The sequence below is a fragment of the Colias croceus genome, chromosome 5 (genome assembly GCF_905220415.1).
Source record: "Colias croceus chromosome 5, ilColCroc2.1".
Lineage (NCBI taxonomy): Eukaryota > Metazoa > Arthropoda > Insecta > Lepidoptera > Pieridae > Colias > Colias croceus.
In genome coordinates this window covers 4,132,516-4,149,869 of record NC_059541.1, presented here as the reverse complement: position 1 = coordinate 4,149,869, position 17,354 = coordinate 4,132,516, and the positions used below count along the sequence as shown (strand labels likewise).

Genomic DNA, 17,354 nt, shown 5'->3' with positions numbered 1-17,354 from the left:
ATGTTAGTAGCTTAGAGGTAGATAAAGAATTGTAGTATCTTCATAGACGTGCGTAATTTAATACAAGCTAGTAATTGCAAGCAATATTATTGTGGACTGGGTAGGAGTAGTGTCTACTGCGAACTTGGTCAAAAACCGTCCTCATTGGAAGTCGGTACCTTTATAATGTTAATTAATAGTCGTACTTTCCTGTTATGACTCACCATCACCCAACCAACAAAATATTTCATTATAAAATATGAAATTGTACTTTCAGGTAATAAACACAAATTTATACTATAAAGCAGCAAGTCTAAAAGCGACACCGAAGTAGGTACCAGGTTCTTATGTAGTTATTTACTACTAATAATGAGAAAATAATTATAGTATGTTCTTTACCTCTAAATATTTGTCATATACCTAACATGTTGAAGAAGTGTTTTGTTGAATGTATCCCTGTTCTATTTTAAGTAATATAGTTTATCTACTAGAAATTGTTAAATTTTATGTCAAAATCAAATGATTTTGCAAATGTTCATAATATTTTAGATCACTTAGTATACCTTAATAATTAAAATCTTAATGTACAGGAAAAATATTGGACATACAATATTGTAATTGTAATATTATTTACTTTATTTTCTTCCAACTTATTTTTTACTGGGAGCAGTGATTTAATTACTATAATTACCAATATCCTACACAGAGGAACTGATTTTTAATATTTTAACTTTTGTCTTTTGTGACAAATGATATTCATGGAAAGAGCAGTTTATTTGATTGTTTTTATGGTGATACATAAAGGTGACAGTTTTGTAAAATTATATTGAAAATAAAGTGATGTCCAAAAGATACATGGTTTTACTTTATCTAACATAAGTACATAATAAATATATATTACTAATAATAATTAAAGATTTGCTTTTAAAATTCTTTGTAATGTTAAAACTCATAATTACTTTAACCAATTATTTTGCTTATGAAAGAATACATATTGCCAGAGCTGCATCCGTTTTATACTTTTTTATGCTCAATCTCTCTGGAGGTGTATTTTTTATTATATTATTTTATAGATTTTCAATAAAAATGCATAGGCCATAGAGAATTTACTTCTTTAGAATGTACAGGGGAGTTGAATTAGTGTCAATTGTTGTATGATTTATGAATTTAAACATACCAATATTGTCTGAGGAATACTATCTGGAGTTGTAATAAAACAAATTTTATTACAAGTTTAGTAAATACATAAAGTCTACTTATATCTATAAATGTTTGGACAGAAATGATACAAATACATAAATGAAACTGTATATTCATTTTCAAAATCATCACACAAATTCATACACATCTAACACTCATTCATTATGAATCACACTCTGGCTTGTGTGTATTCCTTCGGGAATCTGAAGGAATGTTGGCCAATTGCTTGAATGTTAGGCAGGAGACCAGCATTGGGGATGATGTTCCAAGAGAGAGTTAGTGTGACATTATTGTGACCCCTGGAAAATAATGATAAATGTTATTTTAATTTTACATTTACACATCAGAGTAGGATGTAACAGAAATAATAAATGATGAATTTTAAAGTATAGAAAAAACATCGATCATAAAGCTGGATTCAAACTCGTATCTGCCCAGCATCAATAACTTTACAAATATAACTTTAACATATAAAATATCAAAAATTGTTTAGTTAAAGTATTTACACTCAATAATAAGATGGAACTAAGATATTATTTAAGTTCAATCACAACCTTAATTCTTTACAACCTCAGTAAGTCAAATGTCTCTATTCAAGAATTTCATCAAGAATCCATGTTCATAGAGATATTAATGGAATCATTTTTCTAATGATAATAAGTAGTGTCATACTTACTTTAAGCCATTTCCATCATCCCAGAAATAGTATTTAATGTTCATATTCTTAAAATCTAGTAGAGCGTTCTCTCCCCTTAGAATGATTTTATCCCACAGAACAACTTGATTTAACTCATTTGATGGTGTTATGTACTCAGCAGTGAGATACAGAAACAACTGTTTAACATTCCAGTTAAATAAATTAGAGAGATCAGTCTTCAGATCAAATGTTAAATATCCCAAGTCATTCTTTTCTCTTGAGGCACCATAGTCTGGAACATTCTTTCTGCAACATTAAAAATAGATAAGATTTAACCATTAATATGATAAAGGCATAAGTTGTAGAGGAAAAATATCTAAGAAAATGTGTATGTTGAAAAATTTGTGCCAAGTTTTTGGATATAATGAAATTGTAATCGGGAGTAGATTTCCAGAAATGCTAGTCTACTTGAACATAATACTTACACGACTACTTTAACTGTATTCATTTGAGCAGCGGTTCTATAATCCACTGTTAATGTGGATAGAAAACATAGGAAAGTTAAACATGCTAGCACGCTTAATGTATACGTTAAAATAGCGTTTCCCCTCGTCAACACAGAGTACATCTTAAGTGATAATTTCGGCCCTGTTTTCACTAATTCACAAGGCTTACTTTATTTATAAAAAATGGAAACAATTCCCTATTTTGCATTAGACCACGGCTTAGTAGCTGACGTATTGACATTGACAGTCCAATAATGACAATAGAGACACGTCATTGCTAAATTAATAACCAAAAAGATTATATCAATGTCACACAGAGTATATAATAAAATAATTGCATCCACAGAACAGTAAGAACATAATAGAAGTGCGATGTGGGCGTGGCCCACGTGTCACTAGTAAGGTAAGATCACCTAACTCGCTCTCAGTTGTGCGCTGAAAAATATTCGAGTCGGTTGTCAGCTGTCAAACCTTATTTCCATATTTATTCATTATTTAGAGCGTGTTGTTCGGTATTAGAGTGGAAAAATGATAGCAGACGAAATAATATCAGCAATCGAGGCATTTCATACCATCGGTAAGTCTTATTTTAATTTATTTTAAATATATTTTACGTTACAACTTCGCTCGTCATAATTTGTCAAAAATTTATAAAAATATTAAGTCAAAATGAACCTTAATCCATAAGAAATAAGTACTAATATAGATTGAACAGCAAACAAGACTTTCTGGAATATTATTGCAATAAACAAACGAATGTTGGATTAGTGATGCATGTGGCGCATATCGACAGTATCGATACTTTAGAAAAGACAAACATTATAAATATTAAATTTTATTCTATTTTTCCTTAGCTTTCATTGGTCCTATTTATTTATAGATTTTCCAAAGAGGCAAATTTAAAAGAGAAATGGATAAAATATGCAACGTGACGAGTTAACTGGATGCCGAACAGCACTAAGCAGCCTAACAAAGGCCACCGATACATCAAACCTACGGCAGTTCCAAGATTTAAAATAATGCATATTTTCTGTTTGTTTTGTAAATATAGATTTATACTATTCTATTCCGTTTTTTATTTAAATATAATAATATGAAAAGACGTACTTAGTAGTAATAAACATACTCCAAAATGTGACACATTATCCTATACTCATATAATAGAAAGAAAAAAAAATGCACAAAAATATATTTATTTGTGAATTATCGATAACAAGGCTGACATCCCTTAGAGCATAGCATCAGGTTAATGTCAAGTTAATGTCATTAATTTAGAGTGACACAAATTTCAACCTTATTTCTATGTGTTGAGGTTCAAAGTTATATCTATCGAAAATTAACGCCCTCTGTTGTGGAGTAGCTGAATGTTTTCGAATTTGGAATTTCTGAGCAAAGAGAAACAAAACAGCTAATATACCTAGGGATGTTATACTAAAATAAACCGTAACATAGTGATTTAGGGTACATATTGAAATGCTGAATTTATAACCTTAGTCGGTTTTTACTCAAATTAAGCTGTCCAATCAAAGGCATAGTTTACTTGTAGTGTACTGTATAACTATCGGTTTAAATGTGTGGGTTTGGCGACACTGGTTTTCATACTAATTATGACATTATAGCACTTCTATTATGTTCTTACTGTTCTGTGATTGCATCAATAATATTATTGTGATATTATTATTGTTTTATGACAATAAAAGCGTAACATTGTTTTTACTGTTCTGTGCGTAATGTGGTGCGTAACATAGACTTAAAAAATAATATATGATTGGTATATTGGCATAATGATAATGATTTTAACAAATATAGATATCTGTAAATAATAATATTTCTAATATACATACACATATATAATATTACATATTATACATAAATTTCTAATCTACTAATATGTATATTCACACCTACATAATATTAAGTGGATATCTCATTATTAAGTACAGTATTGTCCACATATGTAATGTGACTAATGATATTGAGGACAAAATAAAAAATAAGAAGTATCAAGATCGTTCAGTCCATTTTCCCTAGGGCTGCACACTCAAAATTTTGATTTCCCTAATTGCCATCAGATTCTGGTTTACCTATAGCAACTGAAGTGTAATAAATAACAATGTATATCTACTCGGATTCATTCCCTTTAAAATTATTTCAAGTGAATGACACAATCGCATAATCGCATATTATTATTATTATTTTCAAATTGTTCTGCAAGGACGATATAAAAAGGAATAAGTAATGAATATTTCGATAGTACAACAAGAGTACAACTATTTAATTTCTCACATAAAATAAATAACATTAATATTATCTCCTTTAAATTGAAATAATAATGTTATACGAAACATTTTGATTACAAAAGTAGTTACTGAATAAGGCAATGAAATTAATTTTATTTTGTGTGTTCGTGTGGTCAAGGGCGGATCCAGCTTTAGTGCCAGGGGGGGGTCACATAGTCGTGGTCAATTTACAAAAGCTATATTTTGATAATCTAATTGATACGTAGATTAAAAAAAACGGTCAAGTGCGAGTCGGATTCGCGAACCAAGGGTTCCGTACAAACATTTTTAATTTTAAATTTATGCTTTTTGCAAATTTTCCTTTATCTGTGTTATAAGACGTAACTTTCTACAAAATATCAAGATTTTGTGTTCATGGGAAGTACCCTGTAGGTTTTGATTCCCGGCGACACTTGAGAATGTTGATAAGCATGAAATGTATGTTTTAGCTATGTGGCCACACTTTATGGGCTATGTGGCCTGAATTAAATGAATTTTATTTATTATTATTTATTTAGCAATTTTTCATCCATCTGTGCTGACATTGCTTTTAACCAAATTTCAAGACTCGTGTTCACGGGAAGTACTACAATATAGATTTTGATTCCCTTGCCGATAATGTCGAAATTTGCGATAATTTTCAGCATAAACGGCTGCATCTTTTGATTGCGTTGGCTTATAAGTTTGATTTTTTCACAGCTTTAAGGAACCGTAGATTTGATTATTCGGTATAAATTTTAGATTGATACCTCCACGCGTTCCTGAGAAAAAGGGTCTTGACAGGCAGACAAACTTGAAAATTGTTCAAGATATATTTAATTAAAAAATATATTTTTTTTGCAATTATTCCTGTATCTGTACTATAAGATGTTATTTCGTACCTAATTTCAAGATTCTGAGTTTACGGAAAGTACCCTGTAGGTTTTGCGTTTTGATACCCTAGCGAATGTCGAAATTTGCGAAATTTTTCGGCATTTACGGCTGTATCTTCTGATTCGTTGACATAGAAGTTTGATTTTATTATAGCTTAAAGGTAACATAGACTTGAGTTTTTGGCATGAATATCAATTTAATACAAGTAAGCGTTCATGAGTAACAGGGTTGTTATAAGTTTAAATTTTTTTTAAATATTTTTTTTATAATAATCTAAGTAAAAATTCGTGTTTTTCGCAATTAGTAAACAAAGTCGTTTTTTCTGTGCCTATGTCCCTTTGTATGATTAAATCTTTAAAACTACGCAACGAATTTTTACGCGGTTTTTTTAAAGATAGAGTGATTCAAGAGGAATAGTATATAATTTATAAGGTTTTAGACAAAGCGGGCGAAGCCGCGGGCTAGCTAGTCTGCGTTATAAGATGGTACATTGTACTACATTTCATGACTCTGTGTACTCGGGAACTACCCTGTAGGCTTTGATTTCCTAGGGAGTGTCGAATTTTGCGAAAAATTTCAGCATTTACAGCTGCATCTTTTGATTGCATTGGCTTATACGTTTGAATTTTTCACAGCATCAATTGACCGTAGACCGTCGACATTAGCAAAGTATACCTGCAGGGAGCACCCGCCACCCTGTCCCGTAAACACAAAGTCTTGAAATTGAGTTAAAAAGTATCGTCTTATAGCACAGATGTAGGAATAACTGCAAAAACCCTAATTATTTAATTAAATTAAATAAAAATATATTTTTTTTAATAATTTTAAACTTACAATCCCTTTACTCATGAAGGTCTACATGTATTAAATTGATATTCACATCAGAACTCAGGTCTATAATAACTTAAATCTGTTATTTAATTCAAATTCTATGTCAACGCAATCTTAAGAAAAAGCAAATAGAGCCTCATACCTATTCTGTAACTAGCAACTACTTGCAAGGGAATCAAAACCTACAAGGTACTTCCCGTGAACACAGTCTTGAAATTTGGATAAAAGCAACGATATAAGTCGTTGCTTTTATCCAACATTTCAAGACTGTGTTGCACAAGATAAAGAAAAAATTGCTTTAAATAAAATTGTAAGATACAACCTATTAAAAAAATAGGTTTGCTCGGAGCCCTCGGTGCGCGAGTCCGACTCACACTTGGCCGATTTTTTGTCGTAATTTTCTATTGTTTATTAAAAAAAAAAAGCTATTTTATGTCTTATCCACGAACTGGGATATTTCGATATTTGAGGTTTTGTGTGAAAAGTGTGCAAAAGTTGTAGTAAAAAAATTAATAACCTACTATAACTTTACTCCGCAGTAATTATACTTAGGTTTTTTCAAAAATCGATAAACCTGTTTTTTGCCCTTGAATCACGACCACAGGTCGACCCTAATTAACTTTTCCTCTAATTTTTGTTATATTCTCTTCCGTTTGTAATTGATTTACCTAATTGTTTTATATTACTTTTATGTCTCAAAAGTCAATAAAAACATCATGTTGAACAGTATTAAGTTGTAAATTTAAAAAAGAGTATATTAAATTAGTGGTCCACTTAGGTCGTGGACCTAGCCCAGGGGGGGGTCATGACCCCGTGACCCCCCCCTGGATCCGCGCTTGCGTGTGGTTCGATATTATTCATAATAACTTTTTTGTTTCTATCTACTTTTTACCAGATAACAGAACGAATAAAAGTATAAGTATTGAAACGTAGGTATCCTTCCTGTGACAAACTAGAAAAAAAATTGTTTATAATATTATGATAACTTTAAAATACACCTTACTAGGTTTGATATTACACTGGCATGACCTTAGTGATTAGTGATTCTCGTAAAAACGAACCCATTAAAAATAAAATAAAATAATAATAGTTTAAAAAAACTAAAAAAACACGCTTTTAATAGAAAACCGAACTAAAAAATAGAAAATTTTATCAAATTAGTGTATTGTTATCGGTCCTCAATAAATCTACAAAGTTTGAACGAAATCTGGCCGTTTAAAGTGGGTCAAAATCGCGCCCAAAGAAGTCGGTTACAAACATACAAACATACAGGTGAAGCTAATATAAAGCGTGTAAAAATGGAGAAATGAAACGAAAAATAATTATTTTTACACTTTTATTTACAGCACAGTATTAAACCTAGATGAAATAAATGTAAATACAATAAAAATAAACGTAAAACTTGTTAACAAGTTAGTTTGTGTAATCGGAGCTTTGTTACACGGGACTCCTCCAGGGACAGACCGGCAGAAACACACGCGTGTGCTATAACTTCCAGATGTTTGTTCGAAACAACCGCTCGTGATTGCCGTGTCCATTGTATCCACTGCTCTGGTACACATGTAGGTTGCGTTTTCAGCTGTAAAGGTTGCAGGGAAAATTATTCATTTAATTATTTTCTTTCTATGCATTTGTAACTTGTAAGAAATACTCTACATTCAGATTCTCTACTCTGGTTAGCTGTTCATTCTAATGTAACTTTAATTAAAATATAAAACTGTCATCGACTTTTTGTGCCCTCGTTGGTCTGTTTATAACATCACAGCGATACTGTCGATTGAATCTAGAGTTACAAGTGTTTATGGACGTTGGTGACCACTTAACATCAGGTGGCCCCCCACCTTTGCTTGCTCTGACATAAAAAAATTTTTTTTGTCATTATGAAAGATCGGAAATTAATATAGCTTTGAAAAGGAGAACTAGAAGGACTACCCAACATTAAAATATATCTAGCAGTTACTAGTTACTAGAGAAGATTGTTAAGATGTAACTTTCAGTAAGAGGAAGCAAATGTTTATTTGCTACCTATTTACCACTTAACAAAATTTGTAAAGGTCAATAAAAATAAATATCTATAGTAAAGGAATTAAAAAAATATAGTTACGAATAACACTTACGATGGCCATTGAAATAGAATGTATATTTGGCACAAACATCGTTTTGTGAAAGTGTGCATGTTGTATCTGCGAAGTGGTGGGTCCAAATGTAATCAATATCGGGCCACGTTCCGTCCTCTGAAAATAATTTTATATGGCGTTAAGTTCGAAAATACTATTTAAAATTTTATACCTCATATGGGAATATTCAACTGCTATTAAAGGGTAGCTGCGTAATGCACATGCGTAGTGAAACGATTTTTTAATAAGCTCTTAAAACATGATGACGCTTACAGTCCAGACATTCAATTAGTGCCAATCTTGACATGTTTGCAATTTTTTTTATATTTAGCAGTAACTTGGCTATTTTATATATGGTAGCCATCAGACCGTAATGCTATTCCATATTAATTTATAGTAGGAATTTTAATTTTTAAATATGTATATCATAGTTAAGTTATATAAGGTATTTTAATAAATCATCTTTGTTTTGTTATCATTGGCAAATATACCTGATGTATCCAACAACTTTTGATCTATAATCATAGATGAAGACGCGACATATATTTAACCGGATTTTCTTCTGCGGTTTCGATAACACTTACCTGATACTACCAAGGGGTGATGGCAGGGAACACCATCAGCTAATTGCGTTGCATCGCTGCATGTTGCGTTCATAAAAACACTCTGGTTGTCATATCGGGGACCGAGCCAAGTGAATTGAAAACATCGAGTGTCGTTATGCGTTGTCTGTGCTATAACAGCAGCATCTGCCATTAAAATATAATGAGTTGATTATGGACTACTTCTTTTCTTAATTAATGGCTCTACCCAGATTGAGAACTATGTTATAACACGAAATCCACTACTTCTCTGCTAACATTATATATGCGAAGAGACAGACTGACATACCGTGAATCTGTCTGTCTCTTCTTCATGGCTAAACCCCTGCACCGATTTTGATGAAATTTGGCACAACGATATTTACCTGAGAAGGAAGGTAGAGGCTAAAAATATAATTATAAGCGTTTACTGCGCCAGATACTAAATATAATTATAAGTCTTTAACAATGTTTTGACATAATTATGGACAGATTGCTTCTAATTCGTAGCAAATTACCTTCCAGCTATACAAAAGATGTACTAAAGTCTACACCATTACCTATCGTACATTTATATGCTACAGGGGAATACCCATTCGTTAGTTGCATGCAAATGCTGCATCGGAACTAGCGGATTCAAAGTAAAATCGTTTATCCATAAATACTCTTTAGTAGTCTCCTGTGTCTTGAATACTAAGGGTAAGATTGGTGCAGCTACCGAAAAGTATTAATGTGGTCATTTCGTTTGCACAGTGAAAAACGTTTCACTGCGTTGTTTATTAGTGCAATTGAACTGCGATATGTATCTATACATTTAATAAATCTGTAGAAGGGTCAATTCTGTACATTGAAAATATTGAAAAAATAAATAGCAGGGGGTGTTACTGTATCGATACCAAACCCAAATATGTGATTAAAAAATTTTTGTCTGTCTGTCTGTCTGTCTGTCTGTCTGTCTGTCTGTATGTGAAGACATCACGTGAAAACTACCGGTTCGATTTCGATGAAACTTGGTATAATTATACCTTACTATTCTGGGCGTAAAATAGGATACTTTTTATCCTGGAAAAATAAGTAGAAAAAAAATTAATCTCAATTTTTCAGTTATCCATAGACGTTGTTCTGTAGTAGGTACCGCGAACACACGTTGCGTATTATTATAGACCTAGCCGTATTTGGGTCCAATAGATATTTATATAAGATGTCATTGTCCGAGTTACTCAAAATGGAGAAATAAACCATCCACGCAAAGACCGACATCCGCGCGGACGGAGTCGCGGGCGGAAGCTAGTTACAAATAAGTGCATAGGTATATTATTTGGATATCTTTGTTAACACGTTTTTAAGAACAAACAATAACAAATAGTTAGGTACCTACTAATACTATAAATAAAAGAACAATTTATATGAAGCGGTGATTATCGATATGAACACAATAACACAGTTAAGTTTTAAGTTTTAAAATAAAGCTTGTTGGTAGGTACTTACAGAATATTGAACTTATAACAAATATCCACTTATATTTCCACATTGCACATTTATTTTTAAATTCTATTTTATACGTACATTGTTTATTTTACATTTGAAATCAATTCTGATGATAATAATATTATCATTAGCACATACGTAGTTAATCGAAATTATTCACTTCGTTTGAAGTTTTTCTTATCTTTGACTTGTCGATATATTGAGTTCTGATTGCAGGGATTATGATAAGAAGATAAAATAATATGTATCATGAGTAATTATCCTTAAATAGAGCGTCATTCCTATATGGATAGACAGTGTTGGTGCAGGCCAATCTTTCAAAAATGTTATGTGTATGTACTAGAAACATTTATTTCTCTACTTCCTTTATACATATAATATATTCTTATACGGTACAAGTGATAACTGCGTTAAAAACAACCAACTTCAAACTTGCACTTGCAAAATTTACAAAAACCTACAGACAAAAATGCTCATAAAATAAAAACTACTGGGCCTATCCGAATAAAATTTTAATGGGACCAATTCGACACCATCCCGCATCGAACAAAAAAAGAATCACGTAAATCGGTTCAGAAACCTCGGAGTAATCGGTGTACATACATAAAAAAAAAAAAAAATACCGGCCGAATTGACAACCTCCTCTTTTTTTGAAGTCGGTTAAAAACAGTAGTTGTATCTCAATAATACCTAAGACTGCTGTATGGTTGTTAATAATATTAATTTATAATAACCGTTTTCATACGAAACTTTTCATTAACACACTCACGGAAAATGGGACTTGAGCAGATGAGGGATTTTATTATTTCTCAGGAAATATTCTATATGCAATACCAATTTTCGTAGACACGAATGAAAAACATTATTGCTTACCTTTCATACTTCACAAAAGCTCTCAAATATCCTACGTGCGTAAAAGCTTACGTGAAAATATGAAGTACGCCGAAAGAAGGGTTAGCAAAAAGTACATAGAGAATTTGCATGGCAGTGTATCGAGGGGCAAAGCTATATCGTAATGACATTGCTCCCCCCTCGGCATCGGCGGACGATAAGCCGATTTCGTCTAACCTCGTTCCATCAGCGAGTAGAGCACTCCCACTGCTCAGATTTATGACGTAGAGATATGTCGCTGTTTTAATACATACAGAATTTGTGGCGTAAGAGCTCATATTTTTACTGTAAAATTGAAGGTAAATGCAGATACATAGAATAAGTAACTGGTTAAAAAAAAAAAACAATAATAGGTAATTGCTTCTGCATGTTCAATCAGTTGTTATAACAAGTGTAACATACTAAAACTTAATTGAACTATTTGGTTATCATAATATAGCTCCCCAAATACAAGCTCACAAAAGATTTTATTATCTTTATAGATAATATATGAGTACTGAATAGGTACCAAATATTCATTGTAAATCATTGAGATATACATATGGAGACGACACCGCCTACATCACTTATGTTCCGCTCAACATACGCCATATGGCGTAACTGCACGCTCATTTTTTATTTGTTTTAAAGTGAAACGCATCAAATATGCCTTCGTGTGTGTTACGATATTGCACAAATAATAAATACAAAGACAAATAATACGAAACGTGCAAAGGAATTACTTTCATCGGTAACTAACTAGATAATAATTTTTAAAACTTAGAGCAAAAAAATGGCGCACAGATTTTGTTCGTGGTGTCTCCTCCATACGAAGTAATATTATCTCAATGTTGTAAATATGTAATTTGTAAAAGTGAACGTCCTTTCCTCTGGTATACTATTTTTGACGTGATAACGTCTTTAAAATCGTTTTAGTCGGGTGATGTGTTCAGAAACTTGTGTCACATCAAAACCTCACGAGTGCGATCGCATGTATAACGAGAGAGAGACGGACCGATCTCCCGTTATTATTATTTTTTTATTATTAAGGTATTATTCTTTTATGTAAATATAACTCAGGAATCGGTAAATATTTTAATAATATAAATAGTTATTAGTATATAGTATCTATCTAGTATGTGCGAGCTCTACCAAGAGTAGTGTTGTTTTATTTATTGCCTAATAAAAAACACAATCTTAAAAATTATCATAATACAAGAAAACTGTGTTGTTTTTTTAATTCTTCAGTTCATTGTTGGTTTAAATGAATTTTATCATAATTAATTAAAATAATTTACCTGTAAAACTCTTGGAAATAATTTTCTCTTGAATTGCATGAAAGGATCGGGAATTTCAGAATTCCGGTGTATGTATTGCATCTCTTTTACGTAAGTACTGAATGAATTTCCTGTAATTTGGTTGTTAATAGATTATTGACTGAAATATTGTTCATGAAGGTTCGATGTTTCATTAATAACCATCCTTTATTATCTTTAAATCTTTAGTTACGACTGTGACTTTTATTATTCCTTCCATGTATTCAGAGGGTAAAACAAACTTCAATTCTTAATTAAATATTTATTTAATGCGATTGGCTTAGAACATGTATAAACAGTTACAAAGTAAATATTCAATATTGATTAAGTCTTAATTAAACATTTTCTATATACAAAACATATAAAAGTATAAATAAAATATTTACAAAAAATTACAAAGGTACTATTTTAACGAGTATATTTTTATATATACATAGCATGTACCTAAATAAAGCTCGATGTCTAAATTTTAAGCACTTACATTTCATTTATAAATCTTATAAGTGGTAGCACACTTTAAATTATTGTTCGATTTTTACCTAAAATGCACGTAAACTTTTAACTTTTCTCACATCGATTCACTTTATAATTGTTTTAAGAGTCCATGTACTTAAACACTGATTTATCACAATAACTAATTTAAGGCACTGTTTCCTAATTAATTTACTAATTATTTTTATCCCACGTATGGGAAAGGAGCAAATGGAGGTGGGAAGTACCCAGGAAAACCAGCAGCGCTAGCTTGAATTGGTACCGATGATGTCACATAAGATGTCAACACAGTTGGCACGACTGCCGTAGAGAACAAAGTGGTGTATACTGTTTTAGCACCGAAAGTGAGTTTCAGAACTTGACTATTCGTAGCAGTGATTTCTGTGTTCAATACGACGGGTGTTGACGTGACCGTGAATTGTTGTTGAGGGAATAAGGGATTGAGAGGCAGTGCTGGGAGACTGCTAGTACCCACTTCGAACTCTGTCTTAGTTACTGTAGCAACTGGCCGCGAAATGGTACTGTGCACCGTGCTCTTACCATCAAATACGGGGATAACGTGCGATTCATAAATAGTCTCATATTTAAGTATGGGTTTCGATGTAGTTACTACGTTAGGAATTTGTGCTGCAGCTGCTGGGTTTAATAATCTCAATAAAGCAAGTTGTTGAGCCTGTTCGGGAGACAAAGCTGGTGTAGGTGGGTTGGGTGCTTCTGTTACATGATTGTTCTTATTTTGCCCGTGAGCTTTCTTTAGTCTCAAGTGATTATCCCTGTATTTATCAATTTCTGTTAGATCAAAGTCTGATCCAATATTTGCAAGATCTAAGTCCGGAGGGAATACACGTCTTGGAACCCCGTCTTCATCTTCGTTGCTATCACCAAAGTCTAATTCTAAATGTAATTCGGATCCTGCTTCATCAAGGCGGCTGTTGAATTCTTTGAGCGTTTTACTTGGGATGAACTGGAAGAAGTCCATGGGTGGTAATGTTTTTGTTGCAGTGACAAAGCGTGTTACTTCGTATGTTTGAATAAAAGTGAGGCTACTTGTTACGTTGACATCTCTTACTATCGGGAGTATATGTGTTTTTAGCAAGTGTTGAGTAGTACTGAACGTTTCAGTTACAGTTTCTAGAGGAGGCGTCTCCACATCAGAGGACAGTGTTATAGCTGGTAATGTAGCAATGCTGGAATCTAAGAGATAATGATCTTTTCCGTAGGGCGAAGCTGTTGCTAATATATTTTCTGTCAACGGTTCGTTGAGAGAACTTTGTAAATTGTACGATGACGTTGGTTCTATTCGCTTTTCTATAGTCGTTGTAACTGTAATGATTCGAGTATTCTTGACCCGTCCAACCTGCACATAAAAAATAAATTATATTTGTTCTCAATACAAATAAGTATTGAAATTTCGAATTAAAACGTATATCAAATATACACTTGCTGGGCAAAGCATGTAATGATTGATTCTAATTTAGAAGATTTTATTAAAAGTAAAAAGCGACACTTCATCTAATGCATTCTTCACTTTTCATTTATTCACTTTACTTTGCATTTATGATGATAATAACGAAAAGGAGCTTGGATTTAAATGCATTAGACTAAATTACTCATGAAATGTATTAATAACAACTATACTGTCTTTGCAGAATGGGGTGGCGATAATAACCATCATGATGGTTCACAAACTGCTTAACCCCAATGAAGATAATAAGCTTTAATTATATTTATTATATATTATATTTATTTAAAATGATACCTGGAATGTATACGGAGATTTCAGTGTTGCAATTTCATAATAGACATCTTGGAAATTGGCCGGTGTTGAAATTTCAACTTTTAAGGTTTCTACCGGCGGCGGCTTTTCAATGGAGTTATCTTCTGTGTCATTATCCAAGAGTGTGCCAGGACCAGTCTGTGATCCTGACAACTCAAGGTCGTTGTCGGATCGAGCTTGTGGCGTAACATCATTCGACTGGAAGTCGTCAAACAAAGGGTTTGTGTTCGGAGTGGTTTGAGGTTCGTCATCACCACTCATTTTTCGTATTGTTACCTTGGGTTTAGGGCTTGTTTTATATTGCCAGCGTCCTGACCCAGGAGCGCGGTTAAGTTTAAATTTATATACGCTGGTAGACGCAGAAGGCGTCACTTGTTCGACTGCTGTTGGCTGTATGCGTGGTTTAAATCCACGTCGTGATTGACTGTCATTATTGCTTTGAGGTGTTACAGTCGTTTTGTGCCCAGAATTTCGATTGCTCTTTCTCCTGTTCGAAAATGATGGAGCCGACGACTCACTGAAAACAGAGACGGTTGCCAGTTGAGGAGTATTTGTGGGACGGCCAAAGCGTGTACTGAAAATAGAGACAATAGTTGTGTGTAACAAACAGTGCAACAGTGATTTTATTTTAAAGCAGAAATAATATATTATTAAAAAAAAGATACATAGAGACGGTGCCACTCTAAGTGCGAAGATATCAAAATGAAATATAAATAAATATATACAGTTTAATTGATACGATACCTTAAGGTTCGCTGGCTATTTGACGAATTTCTATTTTTAAACTTTTTAGATTGGTTAGTTGGTTCAATGCTGTCATTGTCATTATTTTGAGATCTATGTCTATTTTTAAAAGAGGTACCGCTATTTGCTTGCCTTCTTGTAGTTTTAGTGTTTATTTCTTCATCTCCACTGATTGAGGGTGTAGGTTCCAAGTTATGCCTATGATTTTTTGAAATAGCAGGAGCAGCAGTTTTTAAAATTCTATGTGTAGGACTTGGTGCAATTTTTCCTTTATGACCTGATGGTAAAACTTTGGAATTACTGTTTAATACTTGAGCATATTTTCCAGATATATAGGTGCCTATGACACTAGTTTCGTGCACTGTCGTAAGACCATCCTTAACAATTGTTCCTCCAAGTGTAGTTACAAGTCCAAGTGGGTGTTCTTCATCCTCTGGAGGTGGAGTTGGTGCATGAACACGGTTTTTGTGATTTTTCGGTTTCTGAGCATGGGCTTTGGATGGGCGTAGATTAATAACTCTATAAGTCTCCTCTACGAATTCAGATGGCTGTCTAGAGAGATAGTCATACTCAGGTTCTCCAATGTTATTATTTCTTACTAAGATTGCGGGTTCCTCGTCACTTTGGCTAGATTGTAATTCCACAACTTTGTTAACTTTGGAGTTAACGATTGATGCTGGTGCATTTTGTTTAACTTCCACTTTACTACTCACTATATTTGTAGCTTTCGAAGAAGGATTTTTTGGTTTTTTATTAGATTGTGATGATTGTTTATTTGACTTTGACGACGATGGCTTTGCTGAATTATTTTCAACAATTTTTGATGGGCCCGCAAAGACTTCTACTTTAGTAATAATTTGTTTTTGTTCTTTAATAATAGGTTTCGGAGGTTTGTTTTCTGATTTAGGAGATGAACTTATTACAGAGACTGCACTGGAGGCTATGGCTGGAGGTGGTGCTTTGTTGGTTTTGTCCTTGTCTGTGATCTTGCTTGGTTTTATGGTTTCTGGTTTGATACTGCTAATCGGAGGGGGCTTCGTTTCAATAACATTTTCTTGGACCGATTTTTCAGTTTTAGGTGGCTCTAAAATTTAAGAAAAAAATTGTATGAAATATCCTTTAATGGAAAACAAATAATTATATTAAATATAATTCAAAATATAGTCTCATAACCTCCTTTCTACATACTTATCATAAAATAGTATATTTTTTTATTAATACTGTACAAAAAAGGAATTTACATTTTTGTATACATTATATTACATTTCAGTTACCTGGAGGTGGCGCTGATTGAGGCGAAAATACCATAACAGTGTTTCCGATCGTCGTTGTAAAATCTAAAAATCCGTACACAGTTTGGGTCAGAAAGTTCGCTGGATTCGCTGTCACGCTGCCTGCAATTATAAAAATAATTCATTTATTACCAGTGATTAACAAGATTCAGCTTAGGAAGATTCGCTTTGAATATTCGTTATAAGTGAAACGATAAAAAGTCATTGAAAGTGTTACTTCAATATCATTGAATGGTTAATGGTCCGTATTAGTGCCATCGTGGGGCTTAAAAAAAGGGAATAGATACAAACAAAGTCATTCAAGACATGCGTATCGTTGAATTAATGATGTGTAATGTCGTTAGGCTGAAATATTTGTATAAAAAGGGAATT

At 32.7% G+C, this 17,354-nt stretch overlaps 2 protein-coding genes across 3 annotated transcripts in view; both read right to left on the bottom strand.

The window, feature by feature from the left end:
- Window positions 1-1,275: 1,275 nt before the first annotated feature.
- On the bottom strand, window positions 1,276-10,659 carry LOC123692160 (signal peptidase complex subunit 3). The gene is made up of 7 exons (XM_045636857.1): window positions 10,492-10,659; window positions 9,007-9,171; window positions 8,423-8,539; window positions 7,780-7,884; window positions 2,302-2,473; window positions 1,856-2,122; window positions 1,276-1,478 (listed from the first exon to the last, which is right to left on the bottom strand). The coding sequence occupies exons 1-7, from the start codon at window positions 10,532-10,534 to the stop codon at window positions 1,349-1,351; spliced, it is 999 nt and encodes a 332-aa protein (XP_045492813.1). The 5' UTR covers window positions 10,535-10,659; the 3' UTR covers window positions 1,276-1,348.
- A 2,265-nt stretch (window positions 10,660-12,924) lies between these two features.
- LOC123691635 overlaps window positions 12,925-17,354 on the bottom strand; it is a 79,598-nt gene continuing 75,168 nt past the window's right edge. Inside the window, exons 6-9 of one of the 2 annotated variants that reach the window (XM_045636128.1) lie at window positions 16,965-17,084; window positions 15,691-16,774; window positions 14,929-15,520; window positions 12,925-14,526 (exon numbers count right to left, since the gene is read on the bottom strand). In XM_045636128.1, coding sequence (XP_045492084.1) covers window positions 13,354-14,526; window positions 14,929-15,520; window positions 15,691-16,774; window positions 16,965-17,084 — 2,969 coding nt within the window. In that variant the 3' untranslated portion in view covers window positions 12,925-13,353. The remainder of the gene's footprint in view (window positions 14,527-14,928; window positions 15,521-15,690; window positions 16,775-16,964; window positions 17,085-17,354) is intronic. The other variant, XM_045636129.1, reaches the window with a different exon arrangement.

Excerpts from the sequence above, each read along its gene's own strand:
- LOC123692160 (XM_045636857.1), bottom strand. The coding sequence starts at position 10,534 with ATGTGGAAATATAAGTGGATATTTGTTATAAGTTCAATATTCT. Across the intron at positions 9,172-10,491 it reads TGTTATAAGTTCAATATTCT|ATGCTGCTGTTATAGCACAG; the intron begins GTAAGTACCTAC and ends TTTTAATGGCAG. Across the intron at positions 2,123-2,301 it reads AATACAGTTAAAGTAGTCGT|AAAGAATGTTCCAGACTATG; the intron begins GTAAGTATTATG and ends TTAATGTTGCAG.